The sequence below is a fragment of the Hyla sarda genome, chromosome 6, assembly GCF_029499605.1.
Source record: "Hyla sarda isolate aHylSar1 chromosome 6, aHylSar1.hap1, whole genome shotgun sequence".
Taxonomy (NCBI): domain Eukaryota; kingdom Metazoa; phylum Chordata; class Amphibia; order Anura; family Hylidae; genus Hyla; species Hyla sarda.
In genome coordinates this window covers 219,109,539-219,126,892 of record NC_079194.1, presented here as the reverse complement: position 1 = coordinate 219,126,892, position 17,354 = coordinate 219,109,539, and the positions used below count along the sequence as shown (strand labels likewise).

The window sequence follows — 17,354 nt, the reverse complement described above, 5'->3', positions numbered from 1 at the left end:
GTTTTGTACGAGGACCTAGATTTTTTTAAACATGTAATGCAGTCTTGTGATTTCACATTGCAACTCAACATATTTATTTTACAGGAGAAGAGCTCGTAAAAATGGGTTCTGAAGATGAACAGGGCTGGTGTAGGGGGCGTCTCCTGTCTGGGAAAACTGGACTTTATCCGGCAAACTACGTGGAAGATGTGTCCTGAGTGTCAACCATGCCTTGAGCGTCCTCAGAGCGGTGTGCGTGTGTGTCCTGGATCCTTACAAGGATAGGGGGCAAACCTATGAACATTGGATACTTCTAGTGAATCCATTGCTGCTTTTACCATATTATTTTAGACATGCAGTTATATATATATATTTTTTTCTTAATAAAAATTACCCAGAAAATATTACGCCTGGCTGCGCTCCTGCAGCATTGTGAACCATGGATGTGCATCATAAAGTTTTTGTTGTGAAGAGTGCAGGTGAGAGAGCTTGAATCACCCAAATGTATATAAGAAAAGTAAAAAAAAACACTATCTTGCTTCCTCCAAAAAAAAAAACTAAAAAAATCTTGTGGTTGTCTGTCTGCTAGGTTAAAGGGTCAGAGTTTATTGTATCAATTGGCAGGTTATGTCTTGGTATGGCAACTGGACCTGTTTGACAGCCTTAAGTGATTTATTTTTTCTACCCACATTTGCACAGAAGAAATACCCTTTACCCTCTTATGATGGATAAAGGTGTTTTTTCAAAAAATATATATTAACACCTTGATGTCCAAGAGTTTGCATTGTCTAGCAGTGTGTATCCAGATCCCTGCTAGGTAGGTACCCAGGTGATTTATGTAGTTCCCTAATAACAGGATATGTTTTTAGGATTTTCTGCTGGACACATTTTGGGGTGTTTGATACTTTGTAATTTTCAGGTTTGAGGGTTCAGTCATATCAACATGATGGTAAAGGTGGAGATCACTCCCTATATTTTTGTCCCTAGTTTAGCCTGTGCTAGAATATTTCAACTTTTGAAGTCTCTTCAGATTTCATGAAACTGACTGGTTCCACATGAGACTTGTAAAGCGCTTCGGACGGATAAGAGATTTCAAAAATTTTGTGCCATCTCATCATGCAAGTGACCTTATTGTGAACAATATATTTTCTATTTAAATGATAATAAAAATCCACGTTGTTTTTACCCAGTGTGTGTGGTGTTCTTCATAGATGCAGTATAGTTTACATCAAAGATATTATATAAGAATATAAATAGAATTTCCCTATCTTTGACATAAAATTTAGGGTCCAATTTAAGGCTATTTGTGCCTGGATGCCTCAGTGAACTGTCAAAATGGTATATGTGCCCTGACAGCAGAGGATCTCATTCTTTTCAGTGGTCAAAGCGTAGTAATTTAACACATAGTTAAGCTTTGTCATGGACTGAGAAGTGTGGTTTCTAGCACATTTTGAGTCAAAATTTGTATACACTTGGAAAATGACCCCAACGTAGTCACTAGATGACTAATATACTAATATTCAATGCAGTTTTACACCGATAGGGATTTTGGAAACATTAGGCCTGTGTTGTGGGTAAGATTTTTTAGGGTTTTCTGAGAGATGCTTTTCTGGAATATCTTGCTAAAAATAATCTGACTCTGCACCAAACATGGCAAAGTTAAAGAGGCACAGTCAGATCCAAAAACTTTTTATACTTGTCCCCATACCTACTGGGACACTTTAGCAGTCCTGCAGCAGCATCATGCTTGTCCATGACTCATGGACAAGAGCTGACTCATGGACAAGGCTGCATGAGCAGACACACCAATCACCTCTCACCATCACAAGGGAGGGACACGCCCCCTTCCCCTGAGAGGATTTCTAACACTGTGAGCTACTGAAAAGGGGTATTTTAGAATAAACATAGATGATGGAGGCATAAAAATTAGATGTATCTAAATAATATATATATTTTTTTGTGGGATCTGTACGCTTTAAGGGCTCGTTCACATGGACTGATCTGCAGCGTATTTTATGCTGTGGATCCACCGATGTACCCTACAGTGTTGCCTCGATTTATGCCTGCTCATAGCGTCAATCGCCGCGCACATGCGCTGTATACTGGCGAACATCGCGGCTGCTCTCTATGTACACTATACACTCTATGTACAGTGATGACTGTAAATGTTGGCACCCCTGAAATTTGAAGAAAATGAAGTATTTCTCACAGAAAAGGATTGCAGTAACACATGTTTTGCTATACACATCTTTATTCCCTTTGTGTGTATTGGAACTAAACCAAAAAAGGGAGGAAAAAAGCAAATTGGATATAATGTCACACCAAACTCCAAAAATGGGCTGGACAAAATTATTGGCACACTTTCAATATTGTGGAAAAGTAAGATTGTTTCAAGCATGAAATCTGAGGATTATCAATGGATTTTGGGTCACACTGTAAAGCCCTGTGTCAGAAAGCTCGGTTTGTGCCCGAGATCTTGTATCTTCCAGCAGGAAAATGACCCCAAACATACCTCAAATCCCATTGAACACCTGTGGAGAGATCTTAAAATTGCTGTTGTGAAAAGGTGCTTTCCAATAAGAGAGACCTGGAGCAGTTTACAAAGGAAGAGTGGCCCAACAGTCCGGCTGAGAGGTGTAAGAAGCTTATTGATGGTTATAGGAAGCGACTGATTTCAGTTATTTTTTCCAAAGGGTGTGCAACCAAATATTAAGTTAAGGGTGCCAATAATTTTGTCCAGACCATTTTTGGAGTTTTATGTGACATTATGTCCAATTTGCTTTTTTTCCCCTCCCTTTTTTTGGTATAGTTCCAATACACACAAAGGGAATAAACATGTGTATAGCAAAACATGTTACTGCATTCCTTTTCTGTGAGAAATACTTCATTTTCTTAAAAAATTTAAGGGGTGCGAACATTTACAACCATGACTGTATGTAACTATTAGGACATGCCGGCTTAGGCTATGTCCAGATTACGGAATGTCCGCACAGAGAATCTCCGTGTGGACATTCTGCAAAATGTGGGGTGCCGGCATAAGGCTAAGTTTCCACTTGTTTTTTTTTCTGCCAGTTTTTGAGCCAAAGTCAGAAGTGGATCCATAAGGGAGGAGAAGTGCAAGTCCTTCCTTTATATGTCCTGTTATGGATCCATTCCTGACTTTGGCTCAAAGACTGCCAGAAAAAAAAAGTGGAAACTTAGCTTAAACATGCTGAATCCCGTTGAATTCAGAATTTCCGTGCCGCAAACATCTGGCACTGGAATTCTGTGTTCACAGTGCAGCAGAATCCCATTGAATTAAACTGTAGTGGAATCCCTGTGCTGAATTTCAATGCGGAATTCGGCACAGAAATTCCGACGTGTGAACATGGCCTAAGATACACCTTACGCTCCGCCCCCCAATGAAAGCCTACGGGAGGGGGAGTGATAGCTATCACACCACCTCCTGTAGGCTTGCATTGCGGGGCGGAGCGTGACGTCACACGCCGCCCGCCCTGTAGTTGCCGGTAATCAGTCCCGGAGCGAACACGCTCCGGGGACTGATTACAAACGGGGTGCCGCGTGCATGATCCCGGGGGTCCCAAGCGGCGGGACTCCCGCGATCAGGCATTGTATCCCCTATCCAAAGTTGTTTAAGCATCAGAGAACCCCTTTAATTTTACTTAAATACATTAGCCCTGCCCCCAAGTTATTTGCCAGTAAATAAACACAAATGTTGAAATTTAGCTCTAATGGCCTCCCACTTCTGGCATCAGGATTAGTAGCGCCAGCCTTCAGTATTGCACACAGGTCTCATCCATGCTCCTTACTACACCCTCATCCATGCCTAAGCACACCCAACCTCCTTCAATATTCTCCCAGTGCTAACCCACCCAACACCCTCAGCAGTGCTTCTTTATAGAGAATGAATGGAGCACTGGTCAACTCCCTTCTCCAGGAAACCTTTCTTCTCCATTCTGGTGATCAGGAAGGATCCTATTGGTTAGACCCCCCATCTATTCACTATCCTGTGGATAGAGAATAATTATAAGTTAGGGAAATGCCTTTTTAACAGCAACAATGTCAGTCTGTCATCTGAGTTTAGGAGGACCTCCTGACAACAACCGCTATGACAGACCATATATGTGATTACACTGCATTTCTATCCAGTCATGCCCTTACGTTATGTCTAAATAATACTGCTACATCATAACTGCGATCATTACAAATACAGACTATATAAATGAATCACTGGATGTAACTGCACAGGTGATGTCTTTTCTGATCAGAGTCATTGTTCAATATCCATTTTCTTCTCAATCTAGCCCCAAGACTGTCATGACTATTTTTTTCAGCCATGACTCCTCTCTGCAAAAAACCTTTTAGGCTCCACACTCTTCCAGCAACTTTACCACCCCAGATTAAGAAATCCTCCCTTTGATATCTCTCACAGTAGAGTGGGTAGCTAAATTGGTTGGGGGAAGAGTCAGCAGGGCCCCCCAATTACATAGGTCAAACCAGTAGGTAGACTGGTCCCTTCAGGTAGTTTACCGTCCCCTGTTGGCTTTTGCGGCTCCCACAACATGGCCTAGCATCATACAAAATGAGTGTTTTTCTCAGCTTGCCCCAAGTTGCAGTGTAGCCTGAGATATTACATCACTAGTCAGGCGTTAAAAAAGGGAGCATGTCTGTGCTTTAAAGGGGTACTCTAGTAAAATAAATAAATTTTCATATCAACTGGCTCCAGAAAGTTAAAAAAGATTTGTAAATTACTTCTATTAACCCCTTGCGCCACCAATTCTACTTTGTAATGACATCAGTCATTTTACCCAAAAATCTATGGTGAAATGGAATGAAAAATCATTGTGCAACAAAACTGAAGAAAAAACGCCATTTTGTAATTTTTCTGTTTCTACACAGTACATTTTTCAGTAAAAATGACACCTTCTCTTTATTCTGTAGGTCCATACGATTAAAATGATACCCTATTTATATAGGTCTGATTTTGTCGTACTAATGAAAAAAGTCATAACTACATGCAGGAAAATTCATACGTCTAAAATTGTCATCTTCTGACCCCTATAACTTTTTTTAATTTTTCCGTGTATGGGGTGGTATGAGGGCTCATTTTTTTTGTGCCGTGATCTGAAGTTTTTAGCGGTACTATTTTTGTATTGATCGGACATATAATTTTTTCATGATATAAAAAGTGACCAAAAATACGCTATTTTGGACTTTGGAATTTTTTTGCATATACGCCATTGACTGTGCGGTTTAACTGGATCTCGCCCACTGAGCAGTCATTCGGCGATCAGACAACCGGAGGCAAGGTAAGGGACCCTCCTGCTGTCCTAGAGCTGTTCGGGATGCCGCAGCGATCCTGAACAGCCCCCTGAGCTAACCAGCAATGTTTTACTTTCACACTTTCTAAAGCACTTTCAGTGCTGCGTGCTATTAGCCACGGGTCCCGGCCATTAGAGGCTGTGGCCCTGCATTATAGAACGGGAGAAGACTCTGACGTACAGGAGTTAAAAAAAAATATATATATGAATCCTTCCAGTACTTATCAGCTGCTGAAGTTGTTCTTTTCTGTCTTACCATCGTGCTTGCTACTGACACTGTTGTCCATGTCAGGAACTGTCCATAGCAGGAGGTTTGCAATGTGGATTTGCTCCTACTCTGTACAGTTCCAGTGTGTGTGTGTGTGTGTGTGTGTGTGTGTGTGTGTGTGTGTGTGTGTGTGTAAAACTTTATCCACTTATTCAGAACGTCGTCAGCATTTAAGAAGTCACACACTGATTTTGGACAAGAGGGTCTGGGTCTACGTTCAAGCTCTTCTACTCCACACTGTCCAAACCATGCATTTATGGACATTCACAGGAAAAGAGTTCAGCACTGCTTACTTCTGCTCACTAAGGATACACTATACAGAGGGCTATATATTTGGAAACTTTAGGGTGGTGCTCAGATGTGATGCAGCAGTGAAAGCAGCGTAGATCATAGGTAAAAGAAAAACGTCGGCGACTCACCAATTCTTTTTTCTTTTATTGCAATAACATACTCCCAAAATACACATCACGGAGGTGGATTATCCAGGAGGGGGGGGGGGGGGGTACAGGTGGGCGACAGCAGGTGGATTATCCAGGGGGGGGGGGGTACAGGTGGGCGACAGCAGCCGTTGTTTCGCACTAGTTCTGCTTCGTTGGGCCTCAAAGCACTGATCTAGTGCGAAAAAAACGGCTGCTGGTGCCCACCTCTAACCCCCTACCCCCGATACTATGTGTATTTTGTGAGTATTTAATTGCAATAAAAGAAAGAATAATTGAGTTGCCAACGCTTTTCTTTTACCTATGTTCTACATTTATGGACATTGCTGCACTGGAACAGAACCGAACCCAAACAGTTCCTACCCTAACCAGACACTGGCGTAGTGCTGTGTGGCGACCACTGCCACCAAGGCCCCCGGCTGAATGACCCAGTGGCCTGGCAGCCCTGGCTCTGGGCCAACCCACCCCACAGACAAAGCATCACAGTAACAATGGCCGCCACAGAGAAACACACCAGTGTGAAACCTACCAAGTGCTCCCTGCCAGAGGGTTGGGAGAATGTTAGGAGGAAACCCTTATGCAGTCTCTTGCTAATTAAAAACGCCTGGTCCAAATAGGTGGAGTGGAGTGCTGGCCATGGAAGGAAGGAGAGACTCAGGCAGTAGTGGGGCTGCCTGGCCACTGGGTCGCTCCCCCTGTGGACATGGTGTTGTGGTGGCCCCCGCCTGGCGCGATGCCAATGTTGGGTTAGGGACTTACTCTAAATAGGTGGCTTTGAAGTGGCGAGTGGGCTTGTACTTTTTGATCAAAATGTATACTACCAACCTGTTAGTTTTTTCATTTATGCTGAGAAGCAATCAGATCAAAAAACAAATTGTGGATGTGCAGCTGTGTTTCTTTTTCTCTATTTTTGTTTTACAATCTTTCAGAAGGTTCTCTCATCAGTTTTTCTCTTTCCATTACATTCTCGAGAGACTCTTGACTGCTCCATGAGTAGCAAACTTCTTCAAAATATTCTTAACTGGCGAAGCTGCGATACTAGGGTTATTAGAGATGGTTTTGTATGTCTAGGGGTACTCCGCCCCTAGACATCTTATGCCCTATCCAAAGGATAGGGGATAAGATGTCAGATCGTGGGGGACAATTCATTTTAGAGGATGTAAAAGAGGACAATTCCTTTTAAAGGATGTAAGGCATTTTAGTAAGCCAGGCATGTGCTGGAGTAAATTTAACCCCTTAACGATGCAGGACGTAAACGTACGTCCTGGTGAGCTGGTACTTAACGCACCAGGATGTACATTTACGTCCTATACATAACCGTGAGCATCGGAGCCAGGGACCCGCCCGTAATGGCCGGCATCCGCAATCACGGCATCTGCAGCATTGCGGACACTAAAATGGATGTTCGGATCGCCCGCAGCGCTGCCGCGGCGATTCGATCATCCAGAACGGTAGACTGAGGTCCCCTCACCTGCATCCGCTGCCTTCCATGGGTCTTCTGTTCTGGTCTGTGATCGAGCAGACCAGAACAGAAGATGACCGATAATACTGATCAGTGCTATGTCCCTATGGGGACTATTAAAGTGTAAAAATGTTTGTTTTTTAAATGTGAAAAACCCCCTCCCCCAATAAAAATGTAAATTGTCCCATTTTCCCTATTTCACCCCCAAAAAGTGTAAAAAAATGTTTTTATATACATATTTGGTATCGCCGCATGCGTAAATATCCCAACTATTAAAATAAAATGTTAATGATACCGTACAGTGAACGGCGTGAACGTAAAAAAAAATTCAGAAATAGCTGCTTTTTTATAACATTTTATTCCCCAAAAAATTTATTTAAAAAAAGCCTATGGGAGGGGGCGTGACAGCTGTCACACCCCCTCCCATAGGCTTGCATTGAGAAGGGCGGAGCGTGACGTAACACGGGGTGGAGCCTAGACGTCACAATGCTCCGGCCCCGTGATCGACAGTAATCAGACCTGGAGCGAACACGCTTCGGGGACTGATTTTAAACGGGGTGCGGCGTGCAAGATCACGGAGGTCCCCAGCGATCATACATCTTATCCCCTATCCTTTGGATAGGGGATAAGATGTCTAAGCGCCGGAGTACCCCTTTAAGGGGTTAAGCAAAGTTTTCCTCTATAGCGACTTTTTAGAGACAGTCGCATTTTATAAATCTCTTACTACTGCAAGTCAATTTCTAAAACTTGCTTACATAAGCCAAAATCAATTTTCTTGCTTTTCTCCCTCTTAGGGATGATTGTCGGACAGAAAATTGCTTAGTCACAGTTGCGATTTTTCTGCGAAAATTATATGAAAGAAAAAACGGGTAAATGCTTGTATAAATGCCCTCCCATGTGTTGTGCAATATCAACTGTGCCCCACTACAGTTTCTATTCATTAGCAAGTGACAAGGTGAGTGGTGTGCCCCTTGAGGACACCACAAAACCAGCGTAAGCAGTTTTACAAGGTGTACAATGGGAACAAATAAAAGCAAAGAAGCTAATTTTCTAGAAGGAAGAGAACTTGCTCTACAGTGCCATCTATTGGAATTAACTTCTCTTTAAACCAATGTTTAACCCTTATAGGGTTACTCGGGTGGAAAACAAATTATTATTATTATTTTTTTATTCAACTGGTGCCAGAAAGTTAAACAGATTTGTAAATTACTTCTATATAAAAATCTTAATCCTTCCAGTACTTATCAGCTGCTATATGCTCCAGAGGAAGTTCTTTTCTTTTTGAATTTTTGTTTTCTGTCTGACCACAGTGCTCTCTGCTGACACCTTTGTCCGTGTCAGGAACTGTCAGAAGCAGGAGCATATCCCCATAGTAAACCACTCTTGCTCTGGACAGTTCCAGAAATGGACAGAGGTGTCAGCAGAGAGCACTGTGGTCAGACAGAAAAGAACTATTCAACTTCCTCTGAAGCATACGGCAGCTGATAAGTACTGGAAGGATTAAGATATTTAAATAGAAGTAATTTACAAATCTGTTTAAGTTTCTGGAGCCAGTTGATTAGAAAAAAAAAAAAATTCCACCGGAGTAAAGCCTGGAAGCCTTTAAACCCTTAAGTATGCAGGGCATACATGTACTCCCTGTGCTTGCTCCCCTGCTATGACGGGGGGGGGGGGGGGGGGGGGGTCACAAACTGAACCCACGTCACAGCTGGGACCAGTGTCTTTTGCCGGACATCACAGATCGCTGTGATGCCCGGCATTATCCCATTAGACGCCGCGATCAAAGTTGATCCTGCCATCTAAAAAAAAAAATGCATTCCTGACAGCTCAGCAGAGCTGATCAGGACCATTGCGGTGTTCCGATCAGCTTAGAAAACATAGGGAGGGCCCTTACCTGCCTCCTCGTCGTCCGATTGATGATCCGAGGCTGAACACAGATAACACTGATCAATGCTATGTTATGGCATAGCATTGAACAGTGTATGCAATCAAAGTATTGCATGTTATAGTCCCCTATGGGACCTAAAAAAAGGTGTTAACCCCTTCCATACTAAGTTTAAATCACCCCCCTTTTCCTAAATTCCATTTAAAAAATATGTAAACATAATAAAAATAAACATATGTGGTATCACCATGTGCGTAAATGTCCGAACTATAACAATATAACATTAACTAAACCACCAGTCAATGGCGTATACGTAAAAAAAATACCAAATTCCTAAATTGCTTCTTTTTGGTAATTTTGTATACACCTAAAAAAAAAAAAAAAAAGTACCATGAAAACAAAAATGATACTAATAAAAACTACAGACCATGGCGCAAAAAATAAGCCCTCACACATCCCTGTATACGGAAAAAAAATAAAAAAAGATGAACATATGAACATACTAATTTTGGTGCATGTAGTTATAATTTTAATAAAACTGAAAGTATTATGATTTTTAGAAGGTGAGGAGGAAAAACGAAAGTGGAAAAACACCTTAAAGTGTACCTGTCAGATCCCACAAAAAAAAAAAGTTATGTTACTCAGTACCTAATCCTGATTATGTACATACAATTATTATGTCTATCACAGATATTTCACAAAATAACAGCATATTAACACTGCTCTGTCTTTTCAGTTGTCTTAACCCCTTAATGACCAAGCCCATTTTCACCTTAAGGACCAGGCCAATTTTATTTTTGGTTTTGGTTTGGTTTTCGTTTTTTCCTCCTCACCTTCTAAAATCCATAACTCTTTTATATTTCCATCTAAAGACCCATATAAGGGCTTGTTTTTTGCGTGACTAATTGTACTTTCTAATGAAACCTCTAATATTACCATAAAATGTACGGCGAACCCCAAAAAATTTTTTTTAGGGAGGAAATTTAAATGAAAACCAAAATGTTGCACATTTAGGAGGGTTTTGTTTTCACACTGTACAATTTACGGTAAAAATAATGTGTTCTTTATTCTGTGGGTCAATACGATTAAAATGATACCCATGGCTAGATACTTTTATATTTTTGTACCGCTTAAAAAAAATCAAACTTTTTGTACAAAATCAGTAATCTAAAATCGCCCTATTTTGACCACCTATAACTTTTTCATTTTTCCATATATAGGGCGGTATGAGGGCTCATTTTTTTGCGCCGTCATCTGTACTTTTTTTTTTAGATACCACAGTTGCATATATAAAACTTTTAGATCATTTTTTATTAATTAATTTGTTTTATAAAATGTGACAAAAAAGCAGCATTTTTGGACTTTTTTTAAATTTTTTACGTTTACGCCATTCACCGTACGAGATCATTAACATTATATTTTGATAGTTCGGACATTTACGCACGCGGCGATACAAAATATGTTTATTAAAAAAAAAATTTTACGCTTTTTGGGGGTAAAATGGGAAAAACTGATCATTTTCATTTTTATTGGGTGAGGGGATTTTTCACTTTTTTTTACTTTTTATTTTTTAATTTTTCAACTTTTTTTTTTTTTACACTTTTTATGTCCCCATAGGGGACTATCTATAGCAATCCTTTGATTGCTAATACTATGCATGCTATGTATAGGACATAGCACTGCTCAGTATTATCAGTGATCTTCTGCTCTGGTCTGCTTGATCGTAGACCAGAGCAGAAGACCCCGGGAGACGGCCGGAGCCACGTGAGGGGACCTCCGGCTGTCATGCTGGATGATCGGATCCCCGCCTGTGGGCGATCCGATCATCCAATCAAATGCCGCAGATGCCGTGATCTGTATTGATCACGGCATCTGAGGGGTTAATGGCGGACAGCCGTGCGATCGCGGATGACGGGCATTACGGGCGGGTCCCCGGCTGCTGCTAGCAGCCGGAACCTGCCGTGTATAACGCGAGCACCCTTCCGATGCTCCCGGTCATACACAGGACGTAAATGTACGTCCTGGTGCGGGAAGTCCCGCCAAACCAGGACGTACATTTACGTCCGTGGTCGTTAAGGGGTTAAAGGTAGGGACATTTCCTTCTCTTGCCTACACTGTGATGACTCCTCCCCCTCCCTCACTTTGCTGGCTCACTATTCGGGAGCCTGGCAGCCCATCTCTGTAACTTTTTCCTCTTTAGTTTTATGCTGTACACACACAGACACACACACACAATGATTATTTGAGATTGGCTGTACTCTACCACCAAAGACCTAATGGTGAGTGTATAACTAACATCTTCCTATGTCATTCATGCGTGTCATCCTTTTCCAGTCCTGTAATGCTGAGACTTGTAGTTTTGGAATAGTTGGAGGTACAGTGTTTGGATAACTCTTTTACAGCAGTGTAGCCTTCAGCTGTGTGCCTACAGCTTTTTGCAAACCTACAACTCCCAGCATGTCCAGACATCCTTTGGCTGTCCAGGCATGCTTGGAGTTGTAGTATTGAAACAGCTTGAGGCACATGATTGGTAAAGCTCTGTGTTACAGAAGTGTTGCTGCAAGCTGTGTTCCTCCTGCAGCCTTGTCAATCAGCCATCTCATGTCCATGACCCTTGGACACGCTCATGCTGCTGTAGGACTTATTAGTGTCCCAGGAGGTATGGAGACTCCATAGCAGTTTTCCACTCTTTTTTTCCTACTTACTTTTCAAAAATCATAACCCTTTCAATTTTCCACCTAAAATTCCATATGATGGCTTATTTTTTGCGCCACCAATTCTAATTTGCAGTGACATTAGTCATTTTACCCAAAAATCCACGGCGAAACGGAAATTTTTTTTATTGTGCAACAAAATTGAAGAAAAAAATGCCATTTTGGGGGCTTCCGTTTCTACGCAGTAAATTTTTCGGTAAAAATGACACCTTATCATTATTCTGTAGGTCCATACGATTAAAATGATACCTTACTTATATAGGTTTGATTTTGTCGTACTTCTGGAAAAAATCATAACTACATGCAAGAAAATGTATACGTTTAAAATTGTCATAAACTGACCCTTATAACTTTTTTATTTTTCCGCATATGGGGATGTATGAGGGTGATTTTTTGCCCCGTGATCTGAAGTTTTTATTGGTACCATTTTTGTTTTGACTGGACTTTTTGATCGCTTTTTATTCATTTTCTTTATGTTATAAAAAGCGACCAAAAATGGAGTATTGGAATTTTTTTACGTGTACGCCACTGACCGTGCGGTTTAATTAACAATATATTTTTATAGTTCGGACCTTTACGCACGCGGCGATACCACATATGTTTATATTTAATTTTATTAACATTTTTTTTTTTCATGGAAAAAGGGGGGTGATTCTGATTTTTATTATGGAAGGGGGTAAATCACGTTTATTAACACTTTATTTTCACTTTTGCAATGTTATAGCCCCCGTAGGGGGCTATTACATTGCACACACTGATTACCTACACTGATCACTGCCAGGCATAGCATGGCATTGATCAGTGATATCACCGCTTGACTGCTCCTGGCTAGATCTCAGGCAGGGAGCAGTCATTCGGCAATCGGAAAGCGAGGAGGCAGGTTGGGATCCTCAATCTGTTAGGGACGCTGCAATTTCACCTCGGCGGTCCCGAACAGCTCCACCAAGCTAACCGGCAATGTTTACTTTCACTTTAGATGCAGCGTTCAACTTAGATATCCGCGTCTGAAAGGTTAATACCAGGCATCACTGCGATCGGAGATGTCCAGTATTAACCGCGGGTCTTGGCCATTGATGGCCGCCGGGACCAACGCGATAGAGCGGGGTCAGCATGTGACCCTGTTAAATGGTGGGATCCCGCATAGGACGTATGCATACATCCTGTAGCAGGAAGGGGTTCATAAAATGTGAACATTTTTTAAAGAAGTATATTAGAAAAACTATTGTTTTTGCCAAGATGTACAACATATAAAAAGTCTGTGTTAAAAACAGTCCTATATTTAAGGAAATAAGTTCGATGGTGGGGGATTTAACGATGGGACTCACTTCTCTCCCCGGGTGGGTTGTCCACGTGTTTTTAACACCAGACAACCCATTTAAAACCTGATTGGGGATTATATGCCAAGCCAGAATCTCCTCCAAAAGGGGGAGTTACCCATCTGCAAACAGCTGTTTCGGGGTTCCTGCCTCTGGTCAGTACAGAGAAGGGTGCAGGCTGGCTAGTCAGGGTCTCTGAACGTGGGGCTAGGGGAGTAGTGTGTCTCCATAGGAAAACTGCCAAACTGGGGTATGGCGTCTCACAAGCCATGCTCCATGGGGAAACAAAGTAAGGAAATAAGCCAGAAGAAAAAGAACTTTCCCTACAGTGCCACCTTCTGAAAGTTAGCTACTTTGCTTCCTTTTTCCCCCCATGGAGCACTGAATGGATTGTCCCATGCCACAGTCTGTTGGTTTTCCCACAGAAACACAAAAGCCCCTCACTAACCAGTCTACATCCTGCTCTGTACTGAGAGACAGGAACCCCAAAACAGCCGTCTTCCTTCTGGAGGAGGCTGACTTGGCATTTACAGTATTCCCCAATCTGGTTTATGGGTTAAATATTCATGTGAAGGTAAGTTACATCCAGTAGATGGCACTGTAGAGCAAGTTCTTTTCCCTCAAACTCATCAAGGAGAATCCACTGAAACAGCGCCACCTTTCGATTATATGTGTAGATGACATCTCTTTCTATGACCTTCTTCTAAAACCGCCATAATAAAATGATATACACGACCTTTTGTATAAAATATTTCCTATATTTAGAACTACGAAGTAAAAATGCTCAATAAGAGGAAAAACAGAAAACTCCCGCCATCTTCTGGCAATCTATTGGTTATATTTTGTAGCACCGCCCAAGAATGTGTTCTTCTCTGTGATTGGTCGCTTATATTCTTGTCTGTGATTTGCCGCTTATATTCTTGTCTGTGATTGGCCGCTTGTATTTTTGTCTCTGGTCGCTTGTATTCTTGTCTGTGATTGGTCGCTTGTATTCTTGTCTGTGATTGGTCGCTTATATTCTTGTCTGTGATTGGTCGCTTATATTCTTGTCTGTGATTGGTTGGTTTCTGCGGCGGCTCACAGGTGTATACACTGTTCGGGTATTGGTTGGGAAACGGAGAGACAGTGGTGGGAGCGAGAAAACATGGCTGCCGAGCCGACTAAAGCCGAGATCCAAGCCGTGTTTAAGCGACTGCGGGCGGCACCTACCAACAAGGTGAGGCGGAGGCTGTGAGGGGGCAGGGACTGTTTATCCAGCAGATAGATCGGCTTACAGCTGCAGGGGCCTGGCCAGTTGTAAGTGCCGGATGGGTCCCCGTGACAGTGTCATATCTCTAGCTAGTATGACACTACAAGTCTCAGCATGTTCAATCAGTAGCATGCTGGTTCTTGTAGTCCCAAAACAGACTTTTAGTGTCTGTTAATGTCGTTTTAATCGTTGTCAAACGAATTGTTACGCTTTTTTCCCCCCACACTGTCAGTGTTCCCCAACCAGGGTGCCTCCAGCTGTTGCAAAACTACAACGCCCAGCATGCCCGGACAGCCAAAGGCTGTCCGGGCATGCTAGGAGTTGTAGTTTTGCAACAGCTGGAGGCACCCTGGTTGGGAAACACTGCACTAAGCCTAGGAAAGCTGAGTCACACTAATGGAAGCCATATAAGAGGTCATCCAGCTTTCCCAGCATTTCATCACTAAGAAGATGGTGAATGGATTATTTGATGGGATTTTCCTATTCAGCCTCTCTGGTGGGTTGTCGTCACTCATCTAAGTGGCCACCCTGCAGTACCTCATTTCCCCAGTAGTGGCCGCTGCAGGGGATACACTCATCAGGTGATCGTCATGGCGACTCCTGTATTAAAGTGCTCTTCCCATAATAAAAACATTTACCTATCCTGGAATAGACTTCATGGGATCAGTGATGGTCCAACTGCTGGTACCCCTACTGATCACGAGAGCCAAGTGAATCCATTGGCAGTCAGACTTGTGCACTGCCAGTCTAGGCAACTTGTGAGACTGCGGAACATAGCTGAGTACTGTACTTTGATATCTTTATCAGTCCCACAGAATCCAAGTATCAGTGTGCATGCTAGACCTATTCATTATTCAAACGGGGATCGGGAGGGCCCAGGACCCTTGTAATCAGTGGGGTACCAGCAGTTGGACCCTCACTGATCATACACTTGTCCTGCTGTGGATAGGAATTAAAGGGGTTGTTTAGGGCAAAATATTTTTTATACGAAGCGCCACAATTTGTTGTAAATATAGTCACCTAATTATATATAATATCCAGCACATATCCTTTGATTTAGAAAAACACCTTCAAGGGGGTGTCTTGGAAGCGTTACCCCCCCCCCCTTTTTTTTTTCTTTGACATATTTACTCACTTTTAAATAACATAGAAAAACAGTACAGCACAAACAAGGTCCTAGGCACAGTAGATTGTCCCTTTTATATACACAAGATGAGTCTCAGGCTTATTTACGGGTAAATCTATTTACCTTTTGATAACTTAAAGCTGTAGAATGATTTTATAGAACAAGAAACATTTGGATTGTCATGACAATGGTTTATGAATGAAGGGGGATCATTCACCCATAACCTGAGCTCATGTGTCTGGTTTTGGAGGTGTATTGCTTTACCCCCTCCCCCTCCTTAGAGGACAGTATCACACAAAGGTCACTATTGATTACATCTGTCTCCAGAAGAGAATGGTAGTGGATCCCCGGAGCAGGTGGATATGGCTCCAGGAGTAGGATAAAGCCACTGTTTGACCTCTGGAAAGATCTAAAAACCTGTATACAGTGGCCTGTAATGGTTACAGTTGTTTCCTAGTGGTGGTAGTGATAATGGGCCAGTGTGAAAACCAATGCTAAAGTTATCATTTCATGTTGGTTTTCATTTCCTTGCATTTTGCTGGGATTTTGGATGCAGATAATCCCCGTTCAGTGAAGTAATCTACATCCCTGATTACTGATGTAATTTCTGTGCGAATAAGTGACATGTTACTAAGGCTGCATTTACATCATGTTTGCAGCCTACGGCTGGGGGATGGGAAAACTTTGTGTTCCCGTACGCCAACTGGACTGGCGCTGAAATCCATTCACTTTAATGAGCCTACCGGAGTCAAACAATGACTCCGGTTGGCTCATTTTTGCCCTGTATCCGGTTTTGTGACCAGACCTAAGACCGTAGTACTTAGCGCTAATGCCGGGGCCACGTTTAGAAGATTGCGGGGGGTCCCAGCGATCCCCTATCCTGTGGATGGGGATAAGTGTTTTCCTCTGCAGTTGTCTTTTAATGTCGATAATAAAGTAGCAGGAAATCTTCAGCAAAGTATACATGTCTAAACGTACCCTAAGGCAGTGTTTCCCAACGGGGTGCCTCCAACTGTTTCAAGGGTGCTCTCCATGCATGCTAGCATTTGTAGTTTTACAACAGCTGAGGGCACCCTGTTTGGGAACCACTGGCTTAAAGGCTTGTTTTCTGACAGCTGTATGGAGGTACTCCACTGGCCACTAGCAAAGAGTAAAGCACTGTTATTGTAATTGCTATGTAAATACACGTACTTTCCTTTAGAAGGCGATGACAAGTTGCTGCTTTGCTTTTCCATTATACATTTCTATGGTTTGCCTTGCTGCTCCCACGTTAACCATTTCCTCTGTTTCTTTTAGTCCTGCTTTGACTGTGGAGCCAAGAATCCTAGCTGGGCAAGTATAACTTATGGAGTCTTTCTATGCATTGACTGCTCTGGCATACACCGTTCTCTGGGAGTCCACCTCAGCTTCATCAGGTGAGTCCATATCATGCAGACTGAAAAAGATTCTACAGATGAAGATTAACGGAGAAGTAGCATGCAGAAAAACTTATCCCCTATCCAAGGATAGGGGATATGTTTTAGACCGCAGAGGGTCCAACCCCTGGGACCCTCGGCGTTCTCCTGCAATGGACTCTCCCTCCCTCTCCCTACGAACA

The 17,354-nt window shown here is 42.4% G+C and overlaps 2 protein-coding genes across 7 annotated transcripts in view; both read left to right on the top strand.

The window, feature by feature from the left end:
* The window catches only part of PACSIN3 (protein kinase C and casein kinase substrate in neurons 3), a 100,890-nt gene extending 99,730 nt beyond the window's left edge, over positions 1-1,160 (top strand). For all 6 annotated transcript variants that reach the window (XM_056526473.1, XM_056526465.1, XM_056526470.1 and 3 more), the window contains one exon: positions 85-1,160. In XM_056526473.1, coding sequence (XP_056382448.1) covers positions 85-99 — 15 coding nt within the window. In that variant the 3' untranslated portion in view covers positions 100-1,160. The remainder of the gene's footprint in view (positions 1-84) is intronic.
* A 13,280-nt stretch (positions 1,161-14,440) lies between these two features.
* Positions 14,441-17,354, top strand: part of ARFGAP2 (ADP ribosylation factor GTPase activating protein 2) — a 29,413-nt gene continuing 26,499 nt past the window's right edge. Inside the window, exons 1-2 of the mRNA XM_056526464.1 lie at positions 14,441-14,598; positions 17,054-17,172. Coding sequence (XP_056382439.1) covers positions 14,527-14,598; positions 17,054-17,172 — 191 coding nt within the window. The 5' untranslated portion in view covers positions 14,441-14,526. The remainder of the gene's footprint in view (positions 14,599-17,053; positions 17,173-17,354) is intronic.